Source organism: Schistocerca piceifrons, chromosome 5, assembly GCF_021461385.2.
Source record: "Schistocerca piceifrons isolate TAMUIC-IGC-003096 chromosome 5, iqSchPice1.1, whole genome shotgun sequence".
NCBI lineage: Eukaryota > Metazoa > Arthropoda > Insecta > Orthoptera > Acrididae > Schistocerca > Schistocerca piceifrons.
In genome coordinates, this window is record NC_060142.1 from 591,661,148 (window position 1) to 591,683,919 (window position 22,772).

Below are 22,772 nucleotides of genomic sequence, written 5' to 3' on the forward strand. Positions count from 1 at the left end.
TAAAAACAAAGATGAGGTGACTTACCGAACAAAAGCGCTGGCAGGTCGATAGAAACACAAACAAACACAAACATACACACAAAATTCAAGCTTTCGCAACAAACTGTTGCCTCATCAGGAAAGAGGGAAGGAGAGAGGAAGACGAAAGGAAGTGGGTTTTAAGGGAGAGAGTAAGGAGTCATTTTTCACACTCAAAGTTCCCGTCTCTGGCTGCAACCCTTCCAAAAAAATCCTAAGGTAAGTCTTTCCGCTCCCGGGATTGGAATGACTCCTTACCCTCTCCCTTAAAACCCACTTCCTTTCGTCTTCCCCTCTCCTTCCCTCTTTCCTGATGAGGCAACAGTTTGTTGCGAAAGCTTGAATTTTGTGTGTATGTTTGTGTTTGTTTGTGTGTCTATCGACCTGCCAGCGCTTTTGTTCGGTAAGTCACCTCATCTTTGTTTTTATATATAATTTTTCCCACGTGGAATGTTTCCTTCCATTATATTGATATCTTTATAGCCAGATCAACACCTTCAACCCATTACGTGCAGTCTCCCATCCTTCATCAAAGACACCAACCACTTTCTCGAACGCCTGGAATCCTTACCCAATCCGTTACCCCCAGAAACCATCCTTGTAACCATTGATGCCACTTCCTTATACACAAATATCCTGCACGTCCAGGGCCTCGCTGCGATGGAGCACTTCCTTTCACGCCGATCACCTGCCACCCTACCTAAAACCTCTTTCCTCATTACCTTAGCCAGCTTCATCCTGACCCACAACTTCTTCACTTTTGAAGGCCAGACATACCAGCAATTAAAGGGAACAGCCATGGGTACCAGGATGGCCCCTTCGTACGCCAACCTATTCATGGGTCGCTTAGAGGAAGCCTTCTTGGTTACCCAGGCCTGCCAACCCAAAGTTTGGTACAGATTTATTGATGACATCTTCATGATCTGGACTCACAGTGAAGAAGAACTCCAGAATTTCCTCTCCAACCTCAACTCCTTTGGTTCCATCAGATTCACCTGGTCCTACTCCAAATCCCATGCCACTTTCCTTGATGTTGACCTCCACCTGTCCAATGGCCAGCTTCACACGTCCGTCCACATCAAACCCACCAACAAGCAACAGTACCTCCATTACGACAGCTGCCACCCATTCCACATCAAACGGTCCCTTCCCTACAGCCTAGGTCTTCGTGGCAAACGAATCTGCTCCAGTCCGGAATCCCTGAAGCATTACACCAACAACCTGACAACAGCTTTCGCATCCCGCAACTACCCTCCCGACCTGGTACAGAAGCAAATAACCAGAGCAACCTCCTCATCCTCTCAAACCCAGAACCTCCCACAGAAGAACCACAAAAGTGCCCCACTTGTGACAGGATACTTTCCGGGACTGGATCAGATTCTGAATGTGGCTCTCCAGCAGGGATACGACTTCCTAAAATCCTGCCCAGAAATGAGATCCATCCTTCATGAAATCCTCCCCACTCCACCAAGAGTGTCTTTCCGCCGTCCACCTAACCTTCGTAACCTCTTAGTTCATCCCTATGAAATCCCCAAACCACCTTCCCTACCCTCTGGCTCCTACCCTTGTAACCGCCCCCGGTGTAAAACCTGTCCCATGCACCCTCCCACCACCACCTACTCCAGTCCTGTAACCCGGAAGGTGTACACGATCAAAGGCAGAGCCACGTGTGAAAGCACCCACGTGATCTACCAACTGACCTGCCTACACTGTGACGCATTCTATGTGGGAATGACCAGCAACAAACTGTCCATTCGCATGAATGGACACAGGCAGACAGTGTTTGTTGGTAATGAGGATCACCCTGTGGCTAAACATGCCTTGGTGCACGGCCAGCACATCTTGGCACAGTGTTACACCGTCCGGGTTATCTGGATACTTCCCACTAACACCAACCTATCCGAACTCCAGAGATGGGAACTTGCTCTTCAATATATCCTCTCTTCCCGTTATCCACCAGGCCTCAATCTCCGCTAATTTCAAGTTGCCGCCACTCATACCTCACCTGTCATTCAACAACATCTTTGCCTCTGCACTTCTGCCTCAACTGACATCTCTACCCAAACTCTTTGTCTTTAAATATGTCTGCTTGTGTCTGTATATGTGTGGATGGATATGTGTGTGTGTGCGAGTGTATACCCGTCCTTGTTTCACCCTAAGGTAAGTCTTTCCGCTCCCGGGATTGGGATGACTCCTTACCCTCTCCCTTAAAACCCACATCCTTTCGTCTTTCCCTCTCCTTCCCTCTTTCCTGATGAGGCAACAGTTTGTTGCGAAAGCTTGAATTTTGTGTGTATGTTTGTGTTTGTTTGTGTGTCTGTCGACCTGCCAGCACTTTCATTTGGTAAGTCACATCATCTTTGTTTTTAGATATATCTTTATAGCCTTAGTTTGACCAATTTAAATGTGCTACTGAATGCGGCATCAGTAGTAAATTTGAAATCAGGAACATTAGTCAAATAGCTTAGGCACTAATTTTCACAGTGATATCAAATCAAATGCATCACAAATTCTAAATAGTGGACAATGAATACTAAACAAATGCTTTCTTTTATTTTTTATGCTTTTGTGATATAATCATTTCACAATGCAGTAATTGGTTCTGACCAGACTGTAATCATCTTTGCACAGTCAATAGATAAAAGGAGGGGAATAAACTATTCATAAAATCTACCAAGTAACTATCTCTAGACGGACTGAAAGCCCCTCTTTGTCAATTCTCACATGTCTACACATAAAATGTATGATAGATTTTATAGTTACATTAATAAGAGTACTGGCATATGATTTTTAACAATTTTTTAAAACTTTAAAAAATTTTAAAACACTTTTTAAATTTCAGCATTTGTAATGAGCGGAGGAGGGATGGTAGAATAGGAGCACATGATAATGTGGATACATAAAATAAAGATATTATTGAATAGGAACAACACCAAACAGTACTAAAGAAATGTAGAAAAGAATGAAAAATAATTAGCTGCACTTATGTCTGTTAGTAAAAATGGATATGAGGTGCATGCTGAAGTCTAAGTGGGGCTGGATTTATCATGATGCATTGTATTCTGGCCTAGAATGGATGGTACACACCAGTCAGATACTGCAGCTGGATGAGATGTCAGAGAGCTGATGTACTGAATGTCACATGAGCAATTTGTCATAGATGTTGAAATATGTGCGGGTAGAAAATTAATTGTGTTTGTTAAGCAGTTTATCAGGTTACTTCCTTCTTGAAATGTAAACCTTCATTTCTTATAAAATGTCTAACTGTCTACCTACTTCTTTTACATGTAAAATTTTTAACCATCCTTCAATAAAGCCAATACTGTAATATGACCTTCCTTCACAAAATGTCCACCTGAAGCAGTTTTATTTCTTGGTTAGGAGTGTTCTTTAAACCTTATACTGAATGTTATACATGCCTGGTCTGCATATTTTGCACCACAGTCATGGCATATAACCTTACAAACTTCTAAGTATTTGTTCTTGTTCTCTTTCTTCACTAATTTTTGTCTTACTGTTATTTACAATTTTGAAGGCAATTTTCATTTTTTTTGTTTTCAGAAATCCTACCTAAATATTTCATGGTGGTAACTTTACTTTCTTCTGGGTATCTGGAATACATGAGGTGGACACCTTTTTAGTTATCTTCTTGTGCAGGAAGCTGACCATTTTCAGATCATACTCATTATAATGGGCTACCTGTCACAGGATACTGTGTTCCTTCATTACCTCTTATTACCAAAATGGATAGAAAGAAAGAAAAAAATCCTATAAATGCTCAAGTAGAAATAAATATGTTTATCTACATCTACAGCTGCATCTACACCTGTACTCTGCAAACCAGTTATAAAGTGCATGGCAGAGAGTACTTCCACACCAATTATTAGGGTTTCTTCCATTCCATTCATACATCGGGCTGATATATTTTCTTAGATTTGTCATTTAAAGCTGGTTCCTTAAACTTTGTATGTACACTTTCTCATGATAGTTTGCATCTACCTTCAAATGTGTGTCAGTTCAGTTTCTACAGAATCCTCATGACACATTCCCACAGATAAAAAAAAATGTGACCATTTGTGTTGCTCTTCCCTGTATGTGTTCAATATCCACTGTTAATCCAATTTAGTACAGGTCCTACAAAGTTGAGCAGTCTTCTATATAAGTGTTTCGTGAGCAGTCTCTTTTGTAGACCGATTGCATTTCCCTAATATTTTACCAATGAACTGATGTATGCCACAACCTTTACCTATGACTGAGCCTATGTGTTTGTTAAGTTTAATATCCATACAATGTGTTACCGTCAGATATTTGTATGCACTGACCAATTCTGAATATCACTCGTTGATTCCGTAGTCATATGACACAACATGTATATCCTTTGAGAAGTTCATAATTATACATTTCATTTCATAGCATTTAAAGTAAGTTTCCACTCTTTGCAAAGCTTTGCACTCTCACTAAGTAGTGACTGAATATTTGTGCAGTTTCTTTCACACAGTAATTCATTATAGACAACTGCACAATATGCAACAAGTCTGAGGTTACTATTAATACTGCCTTCAAGCCCATTAATACACAATAGGAACAGCAAGGGATCCAACACACTTCCCTGAGGCACACCTGACGTTACTTCTACATTTGTCAATGACTCCATCCAAGATAACTTGCTGTGTCCTCACTACCAAGAAATCCTAAATGTGATCGTACCTTCTATAATAAGTAAAGACTAAGTACTGAGCCAAATGATTTTCAAAAATCAAGAAATACTACATCTACCTGCTGCCTTTATCCTTGGCTTTCGAGACATCAAGGGAGAAGAATGCAAGTTGGGTTTCATGGTTGATGTTTTCTGGAATCCATGCTGGTTGACATTGAGGTGGTCATTCTCTTTGAGATACCTCACTATATTTAAGCTCAGCGTACATTCTAAGACTCTACACCAAGTGGATGTCAAGGCTATTAGATATAATTTAGTTGAACACTTCTTGTACCTTCTTGTAGTGGGTGTGTAACCTGTGCTCTCTTCCATCTACTGGGCAGAGTTTTTTTGTTCGAGTGATCTACTGTAGAATATAGTCAAAAGATGGGCTAACTCTGCTGTAAATTCAATAAAGACTCTGATAGAGATTCCATCAGGCTCTGGAGCTTTGCTTGGTTTTATCAATTTCAGCTGTTTTTCAACAATACTGACACTGATATCCATATCACTCATCTGTGCAGCGGTGCAAGAATTAAATTGGGACAATACTCGTGGTTTTTCTTTTACAAAGGAATATTTGAAAACAGAGTTCATTATTTCTGCTTTTGACTTGGTATCCACAATTTTATTTCCTGTTTCATCCACGAGTGTCTGGACACTAGCTCTGGTACCATCAGCAGCCTTTACATATGACCAGAATTTCTTTGGGTTTTGTGAGAGCGCCATCAATATCATCCTGCTAAAGCAGTTGCTGAAGGCATCATGCATTCCTCTCTCAACAGCTGAACGTATTTCATTGAGCACCTCCCTATCTATAGCCCTATGCTTTGTTTTACATCCGTGATGCAGTAGTCTCTGTTTCTTAACAAGACGGTCAACTATTCTTCTGAACCCGGGCCACAGTTTTTCTACTTGCTCCTCTCCAGAGCTACTGCAAATGTTTCAATTTCTTTTTAAGATATGACACTACTGCCACTTTATCTAGTTCGCTGAACATATTACTGCTCCTTCTAGTTTTAGTTGCTGTTTGTACTTTCTAATCATTGTTGCTACAACCACCTCAGGGTTAGTGATATCACATGGACATCCTCAATGAGGACAGATCTACTTGTTACTACTCGATTCAATACATTTCCACCATGAATGCACTTCCGATCTGTTCTGGGTAGCTCTCCGAGAATGCTTTCTGTAATGTTTTTCAGGACGTCTTGTCACACCCACCACTTACAAAACTGTAATTTTTCCAGTTGATTGTTGGATGATTTAAGTCTCTTCTGATGATGAAAGTATGACTGAAGAACTTACATCTAGCGAACCTGGACGTGAGTCTGTTGGTCAAGAAAAGTATCTGATAATAAGTTTTATGTTCATTCTTGATACTAAGTCTTTCCCAGACAATCACACATGCTGTATACGATGGCAAGATTCAGCATTATAATAATGTCAGTGTCAAATCCTGTCATTTCATGTGTTTCAAGAGTGAGTGAACCTGATAAACTATTGCATGAACATAAGACCTCTCTACTGACATGTATTTCAACATCTATGATGAATTTCCCACATGACATTTGGTAAATCGTCTTCCAGACATTTCACTTGTTGACACCCAACTGCAATATCCAACTGCTGTATGTCATCAACTCCACCTTTGTATGCTACAAGGAAATGGTGGTATAATAGGTGTGCATCATGCATAAAAATCTCTACCCACACTCTACCATTCCTTCTCCCCCACCCACATCCCCCAACTACAAATGTTGAAATTTGGATACTGCTTTAGAATCTTTTAACATTTTTAAAAATTGTTCAAAAAATCGTATTCCATTACTCTTATCTATGCAACTATAAAATCTGTCAAAATAGACATTCATCTTGCAAAGACTTCAGTGAATAAACAAATGGAGTACTTCAATATTTCGTACAAACCCTACCAACTTTAGACTTCACAATTTTTGACAACACAATGGAAAATGATAGTAGCATGTGTCTTGAGTTATAATTTTATTTATTTTTTATCATTACATAGACAGTTAACTGATGGATTTTATATATTCTGTTACGGTTCTTTGTTATCTCTTTTTAGCTACTGAGTGTTTGAAGATGATCACTGCTAGTTAAAACCAGTTACAACATAGTGGAATGCCTATGTCATTGTGTCATAAAATGTAAAAAACAGAAGTACATAATAAGTCAAGCATGTGGAAGATCGAAGGAAATAGGATATTGAGGAGTGGATATCAGCTGTATTGGATTGGGAATGAGGAAAAGTTAGACATGGAGTGGTGGTGGTGGTTAGTGTTTAACGTCCCGTCGACAACGAGGTCATTAGAGATGGAGCGCAAGCTCGGGGTAGGGAAGGATTGGGAAGGAAATCGGCCATGCCCTTTCAAAGGAACCATCCCGGCATTTGCCTGAAACTATTTAGGGAAATCACGGAAAACCGAAAACAGGATGGCCGGAGACGGGATTGAACCGTCGTCCTCCCGAATGCGAGTCCAGTGTGCTAACCACTGCGCCACCTCGCTCGGTAGACATGGAGTAGCAGTAGCTATGAGAGGAGGGTTGAAAGTAGAGGTGACAAGGACGAACAACAAGAGGATGAATGTCACAGTGAAATTGAATGCAAAGTATATGTAAGTTCTCTAACTATATGCACCACAAATGGGATGTTCTCTTAAAGAGGAGGAGGGCTTATATGAAGAAATGCAGAGAAAACTAACTGGACAGAACATTATCATAATGATAGTCCTACATGCACATGTGGGCATAGAAAGAGAATGGTATGAGGAAGTACTGGAAATTGAATGGGGGAATGAGCAATGAGGAAGGGTGAAAACTGGTACAATTTTGTATAAGGAATGGACTAGCAGTCAGCAATGCCTGATGACAAGGTGGAAAGCCATAAGGACATTGTGGTACAGCCATCATCTGTCAAGTAAATCTGTGGTAGACTCCGTAGTGTGTGACCAGGACAGAAAGAGAACAATCACAGATGTAAAGTTAATACTTCCAAAGCCCTAGACACAGACTAACATCTTTAAGTACTGACTGTTAAAGGAATTAGAGATGAAAAGGGACAGAAATGAAGACTACAAGGTGGAAGAAGAAAACATGAGGAAGAATTTCAGAAAATAGCAAAGAGCAACATACCAAGGGAGGAAATGCAGTCAACAGAGGAGAAATGGGGAAGATTCAAAACAACAATAGTGGAAGTGGCAGAAAAAAAGAGTGCAAAAGAACCAACACAAAGAAAAGGTGGAAAGTAGCACCCTACTGGAATGACAGAGCAAAGGAGGAAGTTATGAAGGAAACCATAGCACTCCATACTTGGCTTCAGGAGAGAACAGAGGAAATGAGACAGGAGTGCATCGACAAGACACGTGGCAGCTGGTGAGAAGAAGAAATAGATGGAAGAGTCAGCAAAATTATGGAGGAGGATAACGAGGGGAGCAGGAAAATCCTCTAATGGAATGGGTTAAGGCTAAGAAAAGAGGCAAGCTGGAAAACGTCAAGATGATCAATAAATAAGAAAAGGAAGGTGAGAATGTACATAAAGTCAAGGAGAGGTTGAAGAAATATTCTGAATAGTTACTAAACTCTGGTGGAAATATGTAAGAGGAAACTGAGGACTCCGGGATGCAAAGGATGTCGAAGTGGACCTAACCTGGACTGAAGAATAGGAAGAAATAAAGACGATCAAAGAAGGTGAAGGGCGTGCGCTAGATGAAGTAAGTGTGGTGCTAGTGAGGGCAGCTGGCACTGTTGGAGTTCAGTGACTATCGGGTCATAAGAACAATAAGGAAACAAAGGAGGACACCTGAAAAATGGAGAAAGGGAATCATAATGCCAGTTTTTAAGAACCATTGTTGGAAACAGTGTCAAAATCATAGGAGAGTTACTTTGAGACATCATGCTGCCAAGGTACTTGAGAAGATACTGGAAAAGAGAGTGCAGAAAATAGCAGGAGGAGGACAGAGAGAAATAATATGGGCTTAGAGCACAAAGCCTGGTAGGGGAGCTAATTCTTAGTGTAAGGCAGCTACATGAGTGAGGTTGCAAATACAAGGGGCGCTTGAAAAGTCTGTGCAAAGTCTCAGAGATGGCACCACCGGTGCGTATTGAGGTCATGGTTAGTTAGTAGCATCTTTGGAAAGAACGCACACCAAATTTCAGCCATATTGGTCTATTTCTTTGTGTTTGGTGTTCATGTGAATCAAGGAAGTCGATTGATTGTCAAAAAATGGACGAAAAAGAATTTCGCGTGGTGATTAAACATTACTTTATGAAAGGCAAAACAGTTCAGGAGACTAAAGACAAGCTTGATAAACATTACAGTGGCTCTGCACCTTCGATTAAAACAGTTTATAAGTGGTTTCCAAATTTTCGGAGTGGCCATATGGGAACAGGTGTTGCTGAATGTTCTGGTCGACCTGTGGAGGTTACGACTCCAGAAATCATTGATAAAATCCATGATATGGTGATGGGTGACCGAAGAGTAAAGATGCGTGAGATTGCTAGTGCTGTGGGCATCTCAAATGAACAGGTACATAATATTTTGCATAAATATTTGGCCATGAGAAAGCTATCCGCAAGATGGGTTCCACGATTGCTCACGCTTGACCAAAAACGGAATCATGTGAAGTGTTGCAAGGACTGTTTTCAGCTGTTCAGGAAGAATCCGCAGGACCAAGGGAGATTCTGCACCAAAAAAGGCGAAGACCATTCCTTCAGCTAGAAAGGTTATGGCAGCTGTCTTTTGGGATTCGCAAGGGATAATCCTAATTGACTACCTGGAAAAGGGTAAAACTATCACAGGTGCATATTATTCATCGTTATTTGACTGTTTGAAAACTGAGCTGCAAGAAAAACGCCAGCGACTGGACCACAAAAAAGTCCTTTTCCATCACAAAAATGCACCAGCACACAACTCAGCAGTTGTGGTCGCAAAATTAATGGAAATAGGATTCCAGCTCACTTCTCATCCCCCCTATTCTCCAGACTTGGCTCCCTCGGACTACTATTTGTTCCCCAATTTGAAGAAACGGCCGGAGGGCAAAGATTTTATTCAAACGAGTAGGTGATTGCAGCAACTAATAGCTATTTTACAGACTTAAACAATTCGTATTATTGGAAGGGATCAACAAATTAGAACAGTGTTGGACAAAGTGTATAAGTTTAAAAGGAGACTATGTCGAAAAATAAAAAAGGTTTACTCCAAACATGTAAGTAGTTTTTATTTTTGCACGGGCTTTTCCAATGCACCTCATATGGCGAGTGTTTAGCAATGGTGTTCTTGTTTATTGAGATGCGTATGATACTGTGAAATGAGGCAAGATCTGGGAAAACTTTAAGGAGAAGGAAATTTGAAGGCTGACTACGAGAAGAGTACGGGGAATGTATCAAGGCAGTGAGAGTGGCGTAAAAGTAGGAGAGAAGACAGACTATTTAGAGCAAAGAAGCGGGCTGAAGCAAGGGAGAGCACTATCCCCGCAACTTTTTATCAGTGTTACGAGTGAGATAATGATTGTAGTGGCAGAGGGAATAAGGGATTAAAATTTGAATGTGATGGTATTTGCAGATGACATAATAGTGTGAGGAAATACATAAGGAGAAGTAGATGAAACACTTAATATGTGAGAGGAAGTGGTTGGGTGGTATGGATTGGTATTTAATGTGAAGAAGTGTGATATAGTCATGACAATGAGGAACAAGATGAGAGTAGCAATGGATGTATGTATTAGACAGCAAGTTCTAAAGAGAGCAGAAAGTTTCAAGTACCTGGGGAGTGAAACAGAACACAGAGGGAGAACCATAAGGAGATTAGTGAAAGGAGAAGGCAACCACACTGACTTCTGCAAAGATGTGCCACCAAAAAGCAAGCAAATGTTATACAAGGCATATTACATTCCAATATTAATGTATGCATCAGAAACATATGTAATGAAGAAGAGGTAGGTAAGGAGGACTCAGACTTGAGGGAGAAAATTTCAAGGAATCAGGATATGAACAAACAGAATGGATAGAGTAAGAAATGAGATGGTGAGAAAAATAGTGAGAGAGAGGCCCATGCAAGACACCAAAGAAAAAAAGCAAGATTAAAATAGTATGTGCATGTTAAAAGCATAGGATTTGTCAGGATACCAAGACAAGCTTGCAAGGAGGCAGGAGGCCCACAGTACAGATGGACTGTTGGAGTGAACGAATCTGTGAAGAAGAGAGGAGAAGACTGGAACAGATCGGAGAGAGACATGTAGGAAGATCACAGGAAAAGATGGGGATCCATATGTTCCAAGCACACCCTGCCAAGGGTTGGGAACTGGAGGAGGAGGAGGAGGAGGAAGAGATGATTTTTTTTTTTTTTAATGTAGGTGACAGGATTCTCATAGGGTTCTTGTCTTTTATGAAGCTTAAACACTGGAAAAATGAACAAAGCTTCAATCAGGAGCTGCACAATCATTATAGATTTGTTTGGTAAGCACAGGAGTGGTATGATTACACTGAAATACAATGCAAAATATATTAAGAATGAACCAACTACTTGCCCAAGGATCACAATGCCAGGAGTACAATTTGTAGAATTTTAGCACAAATGTAGTGATTCATGAATTTTGATGGAAATTCTAAAACCACTCAGCCTTCTACCATCTCCAACACACAATATTTTAGATGTTAGTGTGGGATGATAGAATCCTACCTACTGAGCGTCACATGTTTTTGTGTGCAGGTTTGAAATTCAGTCACGAGAAGAATGTAGACATGGCAGTCGAATGGCAATGACAAGTACTTGTCTGGCGATCCGTGGAAGGAGGGAGGGAGGGAGGGAGAGAGATAGAGATTTCCAATGCCAGAAAAAGTCTAAACCTCAAAGATAATGCAATTTTTTGATCTATTAACATTCTCGTCGCTGTCTGTAGAAACTACAGCTGTGTCATCATTTCCTCAACAGTTGGCACTCAGAGAATCCTTGAACACGACAGTCCTCATTGTTATTTCATGATACAGGGCATTAATTCTGAGCAGTGACAGCTTGAAGTAAATCATTTGCTCTTTTAATACTTCAGAGAGCCATTAGGTGAATGTTCCTGCTTATAAAAAGTGCTCCAGGACTTGAAAAACTAATTACAGGCAGTATGGTAGCTTCAGAAGCACTGATATCGAGTTTGCAACATGCTTTAGTCAACCAAGTCACAGCTCATGTCGCATGATCTCATCAGCCAATGACAGCAAATATTCAGCGCATGTAGTAAGCCAAAAGAAACATCATTCCAAAAGGAAAAATTGATAAAAAGAAGCTTTTCTTAATTAATTGTTAACTATCTGTATCTCTTTGGAAAAATCCAATTACATCAATATATTACATCTTTGTATCTGGAATTGTAAACAAGTTGCTGGACTGACACTGTGTAGTCTTACAGTTATGGAGTAACCTGCAATATGTTAGTTGATTTCTGTCTCACGGTGAAGGAAAAAACATCCCAGGTTTTTCATGGATATCCTGATTAAAAATACACTTTCTTCTGGGTGAAAATACACTTTTTCCCCAGCGAAAGAACATTTTTTCCATGTAAAGTGATAATATATTTTCCCTTGGAGCTATAAAACTTAGCAATCCTTTGAACGGTGACGGTTCTGTACACCAGCATAGAAGTTCCTGGAACATTAGGAAATGAAACCCAGCAAAAACAATGGATTTTGGAAAGATCTTTTATGCTTGGCAACCTTTACACTGCATATTTTCATATTACAGAAAGTTAAACACAAATTCCACCAAATGCAGCTTGGTAGCTTCAGAAGCACTGATATCGAGTTTGCAACATGCTTTAGTCAACCAAGTCACAGCTCATGTCGCATGATCTCATCAGCCAATGACAGCAAATATTCAGAGCATGTAGTAAGCCAAAAGCAACATCATTGTTAGGTAGCGCAATCACACACATAGGAAAAGTTAATGGTTAAACTACTATACATACAGCATAACTAAGCTTTCAAATATAATATTGGTCAGCAAAAATTTTTTGCTGTTTTTTTTTCTGAAGGTGTAGTTACGCAGGATCTAAGAGCACAGCTTAAAGTTCTGTAGCTGAATATTTCATACAAGTACGATTATGAATTTCACGGCTGTGCACTGAATATTTCATGGATTATCTAGTTGGGACTTCAGTTTTTGCATACAAAAGCCAATTAAGTGTGAAACTGCTCAAGAACTCACTTCATACTTTTTTGAAGTATAGTTATACTTTTTTTCCATTGCTACTGTATAATTTGTAATCTGTGAAAGAAGTAAAATAAATATGAAAAACTAACATCGAAATTTGTGAACCTCAAAGATATCGAAACACACGTGTGCCAGTAAAATTTTAAATACTGGCATAAATGGTTGTTCTTCTGGGCTCGAAAGTTTTCCAAATGCGTCAGTGTTAAGTTCTGAAAGAGTCTAACGCTCGGTGACTTAAGAAATTCATCACACACTGTCTCACATAACGTAATTCATCTCAACCATCATTCACAATACTTCCCCTCAACCTGTTAGAAATGTAAACAGTTATGTCGTCACACTCAACAAGATGACATCCTTGAGAAAGACGCATCGAAAGCAGTTTGATGTCACAATACTTTTGTGTGCACTGTGCTTTGTTGTTGTAACTGGCACACTTACTTTGCAACTAAAGTTGTATTTTGGTGTTATTTTCTCATTTATGTTTTAGTGCTGCATTATTATTCTGCAGCAGTGAGGTAAAGTAAAATTATTCATTAGAGTTCTTACCAGACAAAATTACAAAAATCTAACTGAAAACTAAAACAATGAAAAACTCTCAGAACTCTAAAAACTTTCTAGGTTTTTCCCACATTTCTCCGAAATGAAAAAATTCCCAGGCTTCCCACTTGTCCCAGGGGATGTACACCCTGTGCCTGTACATAATGGTGAAATGAGTAGGTAGTTAGCATGAACTGCTGGACTGCATTTTGTTTGGAATAAGTCTCTTAAATGTTTATTTTGCAATGGGAGATCAATCTGTGATTCGAAGAAAATAAGTCTACTGATGATAAAGCACATGTAAGCAATGTCCAAATTATTTTGTTAACCATAATCATATTCACTAGAAGGAGCAGTTTTAATTACAGTGACCTACACTATTCTATGAGCAATAAGTTCATCAATGAGCAGCAAGAAAGAGGTATTGAGCATTTATTCCTTTTTGCATAATTATTAACTGCACACTTAGCAATAAAAGATAAATAAGAGCAAGTGTTTGGAACTATATTTTATCTATTGTTTATTCAATTATAAAGAAGAGTGTGTCTCACTGCTCTTTCATTGCTAAATTGTGCTTCCGTAGTTGTTTTGATTGCAAAAGTTTGTCTTAAAAAGGGGGACAGTTTGACTGATGAAGAAATTCTGAGGCTGCTTGAAGAATCTGTAACAGAAATTGATAACAATGGCTTTGAAATCGATGTCAGTATTTCTGAAACAGACAGTAAATATAATTATCAGTCAGTGTGAATAGGGATCACAATTACATTCACGACAGCTTTACTGACTCACATCTCCAATTTTCCTGGTAACAATGAGTATTCTGAAAATGGAAATGAGCTATCAGATGAATTAGAAGAGTGTGAAGCTCCCATACAATGAGGCAGAACCCAACAATGGCATTAAATTATGATGTTTGAACCTAGTTACGTGTCTTTGAAGGTGTAAGTAAATTTACATGTTGAAAGAAATGAATTTGATTGTTGGAGCCTTTTTATTGATGACTGATAAAAAACACAAAACTGGAGAAAACATCTATGCAAGATCAACTATTTCTAAAATGCATAGGCAATATAAAACAACTCCCACATCACTTTGGGTCAGCTGGTCTGCTGTGAAGCTACACGAGATGTTTCAGTTTTTTTCTATAATTATTCTCATGTGTCTTATGCACAAAAGAAATATCAGACTATTGGAGCAAAGAGCTAATACTAGAGTCATCTTTCCCTGGAAAAATCATGATCAGATATTGGTTTCACGTCAATTTACTTTATGTTTCATGTGAGTAATAATGATAATTATGTACACTGGGGGCAACCAAACCACACTCCTTTGCACAAAATTGGCATTTTTATGATAACTTTTATTGAAAAGCAAGAGTAGTTTTTATTCTGATGAGAATCTGACAGTTGATGAAGGTTTATGTCCTTTTAAAGGACAAATTTGATTTAAAAGGGGGAGAGGAGGGGAGGGGTGGAGGGCAAGACGAGAAGAGAGGAGGGATGGGGAGAGTGAGTGGGAGGGGGGGGGGGGGGGGGGAAGTAAAAAGACTGGGTGTGTTGGTGGAATAGAAGGCTATGTAGTGCTGGAATGGGAACATGGATGGCACTAGATGCATAAGGACAATAACTAATGAAGGTTGAGGTCAGGAGGGTTATATTTGATACATATGATATATTGCAGAGTGTTCCCATCTGCCCAAGTCAGAAAAACTGGTGTTGCTGGGAAAGAGGGCAGCATGCTCAGCAACGGGGTGATCCAGATGTTTCTTACTCCCACCACCTGGTTGCCTCTCCCATCATGCGCAGCTGCTCGTAGTCTAGCTTCAGCTGCCAGAGACTATGGTTGCGTGTGTGTGTGTGTGTGTGTGTGTGTGTGTGTGTGTGTGTGTGTTTTGTCTATATTTTGACAAAGGTCTTGTTGACCAAAAGATCACTTTCTGACAGCCTTTTTGTTGTGCCTATCTGTGACTCAGCATCTCTGCTACATGGTGAGTAGCAACTATTCTTTTTGTAATACTGTTACATATCATCCTGGAATGTCCACTGTTTAAGAAATATACTTCAAGATACTGCATTTTCAGTTTTGAGAGGCATATGGATTACTAGCACATATATGATAATAGACACCAGCCACTGGTATGTCTGCCTGACTGTTTCAAGCTGTATCACACAAAGACAAATTCTGCTCAGTGGAAACAGTTATTCAATGAAATAGTTTTGTACATTTATCTTGTAATAAAAATGTAAGTTTTGCGTTTACAAACTTTTTTCAACCTTCAAAATTTCTAACTTTGAAAATATAACTATTCTCGAAATATGTGGTGAATTTCAAAACACATTGAACAAATTTAAAGGTAAAGGATGATGGTATGTATTTCAATGAAAAAGTTTTGCTTTGCTCCTTCATCTTATAAGTTCGAGCCATACAAAGAATTGGAAAAGTGTACAACTTCTGGGGGACTACAGCAGTCACTGTGGCCCAATGGAATGTGTTAAGTGTTGCTTAGCACCAATTGTCAGTCATCTGAAGGTGACTGCTTGCCTTTCCTCATTTTTATCTCTTTATGGATAATTTCGAAAGACACCTAAACAGTGAATGTAGGAAGATGATCATCATCCTACCTGTCAGACAAATATCTGTTCTTGTTCCATGATTTCCAATGCAGTCATTAGTTTTGATGAAATGTATTGTGAGAATGCTTTCACACTCATGGTTCTGTCCGGGTTGAATGTTTCTCTTTGTTGACAGACATTACTATATTTACTATGATGCCCCATTTTTCAAAATAATCTATATTTAGGTCCAGTAGAAATCACTAGTCAGAAATATGTAAGACATATATGCAAAAACATGTCACAACATTAAATTTGAAATACTTACCAATGTAACCTTTTAAAAGTTCTGGGAGGCTGAAGTCTTCACTACTTTTATGAAAACCCACCCAGTCCATATCATTTGCTGTAAAATTTGATTCTTCTCCTGGAGGTACTGTGCCATTTCTTGGTGTTGTATCCTGTATAAAATAAAGTGCACATACATGTATATAAATGTTCAATTAGTAATTATACAAGGTTACTTTGTTTCTTCATCACATACACTCACAACACAAAAGTAGAAGGAACATCTGTTGTTTGGCTCCAACACTATCACCTAATTCTCTTTCACTGTACTACACCATTTGCCAATTTCCAAAGACTTCTATTTTAAAAACTGAACACGTTGCACATACACTATATGATCAAAAGTGTCTGGACAGCATCATGTAATGCAGAATTGAGCACTAGACGTCAAATGAGGCAGGCCTGTCAGTATAAAAGGAAGTGGAAACTATTGTGTTGTCAATAGAGAAGCAGAAACAACAGAATGTGTTGGTCAGGAGAGCTTGGTGGCTTCCATGCCACTTGACTAACAGATCCACCAGGGACATTTCAGCCCTTCTAAAGTTGCCCGAGTTGACTGTTGGTGATGTGATTGTTAAGGGGAAACATGAAGGAAAAACCACAGTTAAGCCAAGACAGGCACACCTCACGTACTGACAGACAGGATCACGGCGTTGCAGAAAGTGGTTGTAGAAAGTCGCACGAAATCAGTGGAAATAATCACTCTACAGTTCCAAATACTACCAGCAGACCAGCTAAAACAATGACTGAGTGTAAGAAGTTGAAAAGCATGGAGTACAATGGTTGAGCAACTCGTCATAAGACACACATTTGTGTAGTCAATGATATGCACTGCTCAAGGTTCTGTAAAGAGTGATGCCACTCAATAGTGGATGACTGGAAGCAAATGATTTGGAGTGATAATTCATGCTATACTTTGTGGCAGCCAGATGGGTGAGTTTAGATACGACAAATGCCTGGAGAATGTTACCTGTTATCATGCATAGAGCAATAGTAGAGTATAGAGGAGGCTGTAGTATGATTTGGGGGTGTTTTTCATGGTTAGGGTGTGGTCTCCTTACTGAGCTTAAAAATGTTTAATATGGAAGGATATGAAAACATTTTACAGACTTGTGTACTACTTACAGTAGAAGAATAGTTCAGAGATGACTGACTGTAACAGCAAAAGAATGCAGTACCTGTGAGACAATGGTTTGTGGACAACAACATTCCTGAAATGGACTGACCTGAACCCAATTTTATGTCTTTGAAATGAGTTAAAATGCCAACTTCACTCCTGACCCCAGCATCCAACATCACTCTCTTTCCTGGCTATGGCTCTTGGGGAAAAATGGGGCACCATTTCTCCACAGACATTCTGACAACTCAATGGAAATGTCCATGGCATAGTTCAAGTTGCGATAAAGGTGAAAGTTTGACACATTGCATACTAATGTTGACTATTAGGTGTCTGGACACTCTGGAGCAGCTAGTGTATGTGGTAGGTATACTAACTAGAAGTGAGAGAAGAGCAAGTAATTAAGAGTAAATGAAGATTCTTACCGTGCAATTTACATCATTCAGATCATGCTCTATGTATTCTATTTGATATATCATTTTTGCTAGTATCAGGCAAGATACACCAACAGAACATATGTGAGCCACTATAGTCTGAAATTTTGTCCCAAATGATAAACTGATGACTGCTAATAGTACCAGGATGAAGTGTAAAGCACAGACCTGCAAAAGATACAAACAAAGTCAATTTTTACTAGACTCAGCAGTGAAACTGACAAGTGTATGTTGAAACATTAGTCATATTAACTGATTAAGATGAAACAAGAGTCACAGATACTAAATGAATATAAAGTATTTTACTTCATCAACAAGCTATTATGTGTCAAAGTAATGTTCCCTTAAAACGCTTTTCAAATTACACAAAATCATATCTGATTAGAAGTATTTTAATATGTTGTGTATGCTGAAAGGCACGAAAGGGAAGCAGTAGTTGAGAATGGAGTGAGACAGGGCTGTAGCCAATGTTATTCAATCTGTACACTAAGAAAGCAGCAATGGACACACAAGAAAATTTTGGAACAGGAATTAAAGTTCATGGAGAAGAAATAAAAACTTCAAGGTTTGCCGATGACATTGTAATTGTCTCTGGGACAGCAAAGGACTTGGAAGATCAGCTGAACAGAATGGACAGTGTCTCAAAAGGAGGATATAAAATGAACACCAACAAAAGAAAAATGAGCATAACGGAATGAAGTCTAATTAAATCAGGCAATGCTGAGGGAATTAAATTACAAAATAAGACAGTTAAAGCAGTAGATGAATTTTGCTATTTGGACAGCAAAAGGAAGTCTCTACTGAAAGTATTTGTATGGAGTGTAGCCATGTATGGAAGTGAAACATGAACAATAAACAGTTTAGACAAAAAGAGAATAGAAGCTTTTGAAATGTGATGCTACAGAAGAATGCTGAGGATTAGACGGATTTATCACGTAACTAATACTGAACTTTGAGAGCAAAGGAATTTGTGGCACAACCTGATGGGGAGGGGGGGGGGGGGGGGTAAAAATCTTAGAGAGAGAGGTAAAGATATGAATAAAGAAAGCAGATTCAGAAGGATGTAGATTTCAGTAGTTACTCGGAGATGAAGAGGCTTGCACAGGATAGATAAGCATGGAGAGTTGCATCAAACCCCTCTTCCGACTGAAGACCGCAACAACAACAATATGCTGACACAGTGACAAAACCAGTATAACAGTTACATTAATCTGCCAGGAAGTTTCATAACAGTTACATTTCTTGCATCTTACATACCGATGTAACATTGGCAATAGTTGTGCCCAAACTTACTATGGTTGCACTAAACTCTTATTAAGGATGTCATCATATGTTGCTTGCAGAGTAACCATGGGGCCCATGGAATGCAATGCTATGGCTGCCCAAATCATATCTGAACCCCGACCTTGTTTAACTCTTGGAACACACTCTCGGCCAGATGTTGGAAACACTGTGCACCAAGAATCATTAGACCAAATGACTTTCTTCCATTGCTCCATAGTTCTGGTTTCATGGCTTCCACACACATTTTCCTGTTATGGAAATTTGCATCACTGATGGGAGGTTACGGAATTCCAGTTAATTTTGCAACCCTCCGCTTATGGAACTCCCTTTGTACGTTTTGGTGCTGACATGATTTGCAAGTGAGACACTCAGTTCTGTATGGACTTCTGAAGCTGTCATTCTCTTTTTTTCATCACAATAATCTTAAATGACCGTCTTTCATGATCACTTAACACACACTTCCATCTGTATTGTGACTTTGCTGACGATGTTTTTCCCACTTTCTCTGTATTTGGTATAAATCTTCAACATGGCTACAAGATAGTACCTTATAATTGCAGTAACTGCAAAAATTCCAAAAGGAACCTACAGTATACATGTCATGTCAAAAAGCAACCCAGTTTTGAACTGTTCTGCACACCCATCTCCACCAACTACCAGCCAATTTGGTCTGTCTACAGATCTGTCTTCAGTGACTACTGCAGTAGAATAGTGTCAAATAATCACAAACAAACTCTGGTCTTACGGAAAGTCTGTCAGTGGCACCAAAGTTAGTTTCCAGCCACTTACGCATGAGACGCGAACTGAAATTTAGAGCAGTACAGTGAAAGCTAAAATCCGTAACTCTAGTATCAAATATTCCCCTAAAAAGGAAAACCCTGAGGACTGCCTAAATTTAACCCTCATATCACTGAAAAGATGAGTGAAATATGAGACAGTGTTGGTGGTGTTCAGAAACAGCTGAAATTGTTAAAATTAAACAGAGCTCCAGGGCTTGATGGAATCCTTGACAGACTCTATACTGAATTTGCAGCTGAGATAGCCCCTATTTTAACTATAATCTATTGTAGATGCTTCAACAAAAAATCAAGCACAGTTCTCGGAAAAAAGCACAGGTGACACCCATCTAAAAGACAGGTAGTGGAAGCGATCCACAAAGCTACTGCCCAATGTCCCTGACATCAATTTGTTGTAGAATCTTAAAACATATTCTGAGCTGAAACATATGAGGTATCTTGAACAGAATGACCTCCTTCATGCCAAGTAACATGGATTCCAAAAAGTGATCATGTGAAACCCAACCTGCACTTTTCTCACATGACATACTGAAAACTTTGGATGAAGGCAGTCAAGTAGATACAGTACTTCTTGATTTCCAAACAGCATTTGACTCTGTACCATGTCTATGCTTATCATCAAAAGTATGATCACATGGTGTATCAAGTGAAATTTGTGACTGCATTGAGGACTTTTTTGGTAGGAAGGATGTAGCAATGTTACCTTGGATGGAGAGTCATCATCAGATGTAGAAATAACTTCAGGTGTGCCCCAGGGAAGTGTGTTGGAACCCTCACTGTTCATGCTGGATATTAATGACCTTGCGTACAATATTGATAGCAATCAAACTTTTTGCAGACAATGCAGTACACTATAATGAAGTACTGAGTGAAAGAAGCTGCAAAAATATTCAGTCAGATCTTCATAAGATTTCAAAGTGATGGAAAGACTGGCAACGCACTTTAGATGTTCAGGTTTGTAAAACTGTGCACTTCACAAAATGGAAAATAAAAAAAAAAAAGGTTACAACCTGTGACTGAAATATCAAACTCTTACAAATACTGGTGTGTAACACTTTGTAGGGATATGAAATGGAATGATCAGATAGGCCCAGTCATGGGTAAAGCAGGTGGTAGATTTCAGTTTATTGGTAGAATACTGGGGAAAAGCAACTAGTCTAAAAAGGAGGTTGCTTCCAACTCACTCATGTGGCCCATTTTAAAATATTTCTTAAGTGTGTGAGACCCATATCAAATAGAATTCACAGGGGATATTGAACATACACAGAGAAGGGCAGCACAAATGATCACAGATTTGCTTGACCCACAGGAGAGTGTCACAAGGAAGATGATAATAAGGAACCGAACTGGCTGACTCTTGAAGATAGGCATAAACTATCCTGAGAAAACCTACTTACAAAATTTCAAGAACCTGCTTTAAATGATGGCTCTAGGAAATTACTACAATCCCGTACACATTATGAGACCAAGATTAGATCAATTACAGAGTGCATAGAGACATTCTAATAATAATTCTTTCCATGCTCTAAACATGAATGGAATGAAACACACACTAATAACTGGAACAATACTATGTATGCTCTGCTGTGAACTTAGCAGTGGCTTCCAGAGTATAGATACAGATGTACAGATACCTTGTTGCATGCGACACTGGATGCTGGTATCTACTCTTCTTCAGTGTGCAAAACGATTACATTCTATGGTGATGTCATTTTATTTATTGCTGCCTGCAGTGACACTTAAAAATTTAAAAATTCTTGACAACACCCCGTCTCTACAACCATGTGGAGGGAAACCACTTCACCTTCCCCTCCACATTTTACCTTACTGTAGTCTCTCTCTCTCTCTCTCTCTCTCTCTCTCTCTCTCTCTCTCTCTCTCTCTGTGTGTGTGTGTGTGTGTGTGTGTGTGTGTGTGTGTGTGTGTGTGTGTGTGTGTGTGTGTTCCTCCTCCCCTTCTTCTTTATGTCATTATAGTCTGTATGAACTTCCAGATCTTACAGACCAGTATGGTATTGTTTCGATCAGCTCTTTGAATGATCTGCCAAAACAAGTGTATTTGGAAGTACAAATAGTAGTAGCAATGACAGCATAAAAGCCACCAGTATGGTATATTTTCAGTTTTGTCATGCAGTAAAAGAGATTATTGATATGCTAATGAAGAGTTCGATAAAGGCGCATAATAAATTGAGGCTAACGTCAATTTCTGACATGGAATCCTGGCAGATGACACCTAAATCTGTTGATCTCCAGGTTTAAAGTAGTTAACCTCATAAAGTTCAGATTTTGGTAGAGGGGCATAGAGTAACAGCCAACGACACCTCTTTTTCACATCCAATTACCATCAGTAGATTAAATAATTTAATCAACCATGATATTCAGTGTTAACAAGAAAACACATTCAGTTAGGTTTCGTGTTTAATGAGTGTAGGACATTAACTGCTGACTAAGTAGACATCATCATATGCTCTACATTTTGTCCTAATCATGTATCTAACGTATGATACACACCCGTCTCTAGGTAGCTCGCACTGTGTACCTAGACAGGTCTCCTCAGCATTATCATTTACACAGTTTGCCACCTCTATTCTCACTGTTAGTGTCTGAAGTCATCATGATAGCGCTGAGTCTTGTTAGCATTATACCACTCAAGTGCAACCCAGTCTTGGCAGAACTACTGCCACTAGCTTCCATTCCCAGTCTCTACATTAAACTCGCAGACTAGACTTGAATCTAAACACTGAACTAATATATAATTTAATTCAGTTT

The 22,772-nt window shown here is 39.2% G+C and overlaps 1 protein-coding gene across 1 annotated transcript in view; it reads right to left on the bottom strand.

Moving 5' to 3' along the window:
- Window positions 1–22,772, bottom strand: part of LOC124799297 (piezo-type mechanosensitive ion channel component) — a 715,678-nt gene that overhangs the window by 351,500 nt on the left and 341,406 nt on the right. The window contains exons 19-20 of the mRNA XM_047262884.1: window positions 17,915–18,091; window positions 16,353–16,485 (exon numbers count right to left, since the gene is read on the bottom strand). Of these exons, the coding sequence (XP_047118840.1) occupies window positions 16,353–16,485; window positions 17,915–18,091 (310 nt within the window). The remainder of the gene's footprint in view (window positions 1–16,352; window positions 16,486–17,914; window positions 18,092–22,772) is intronic.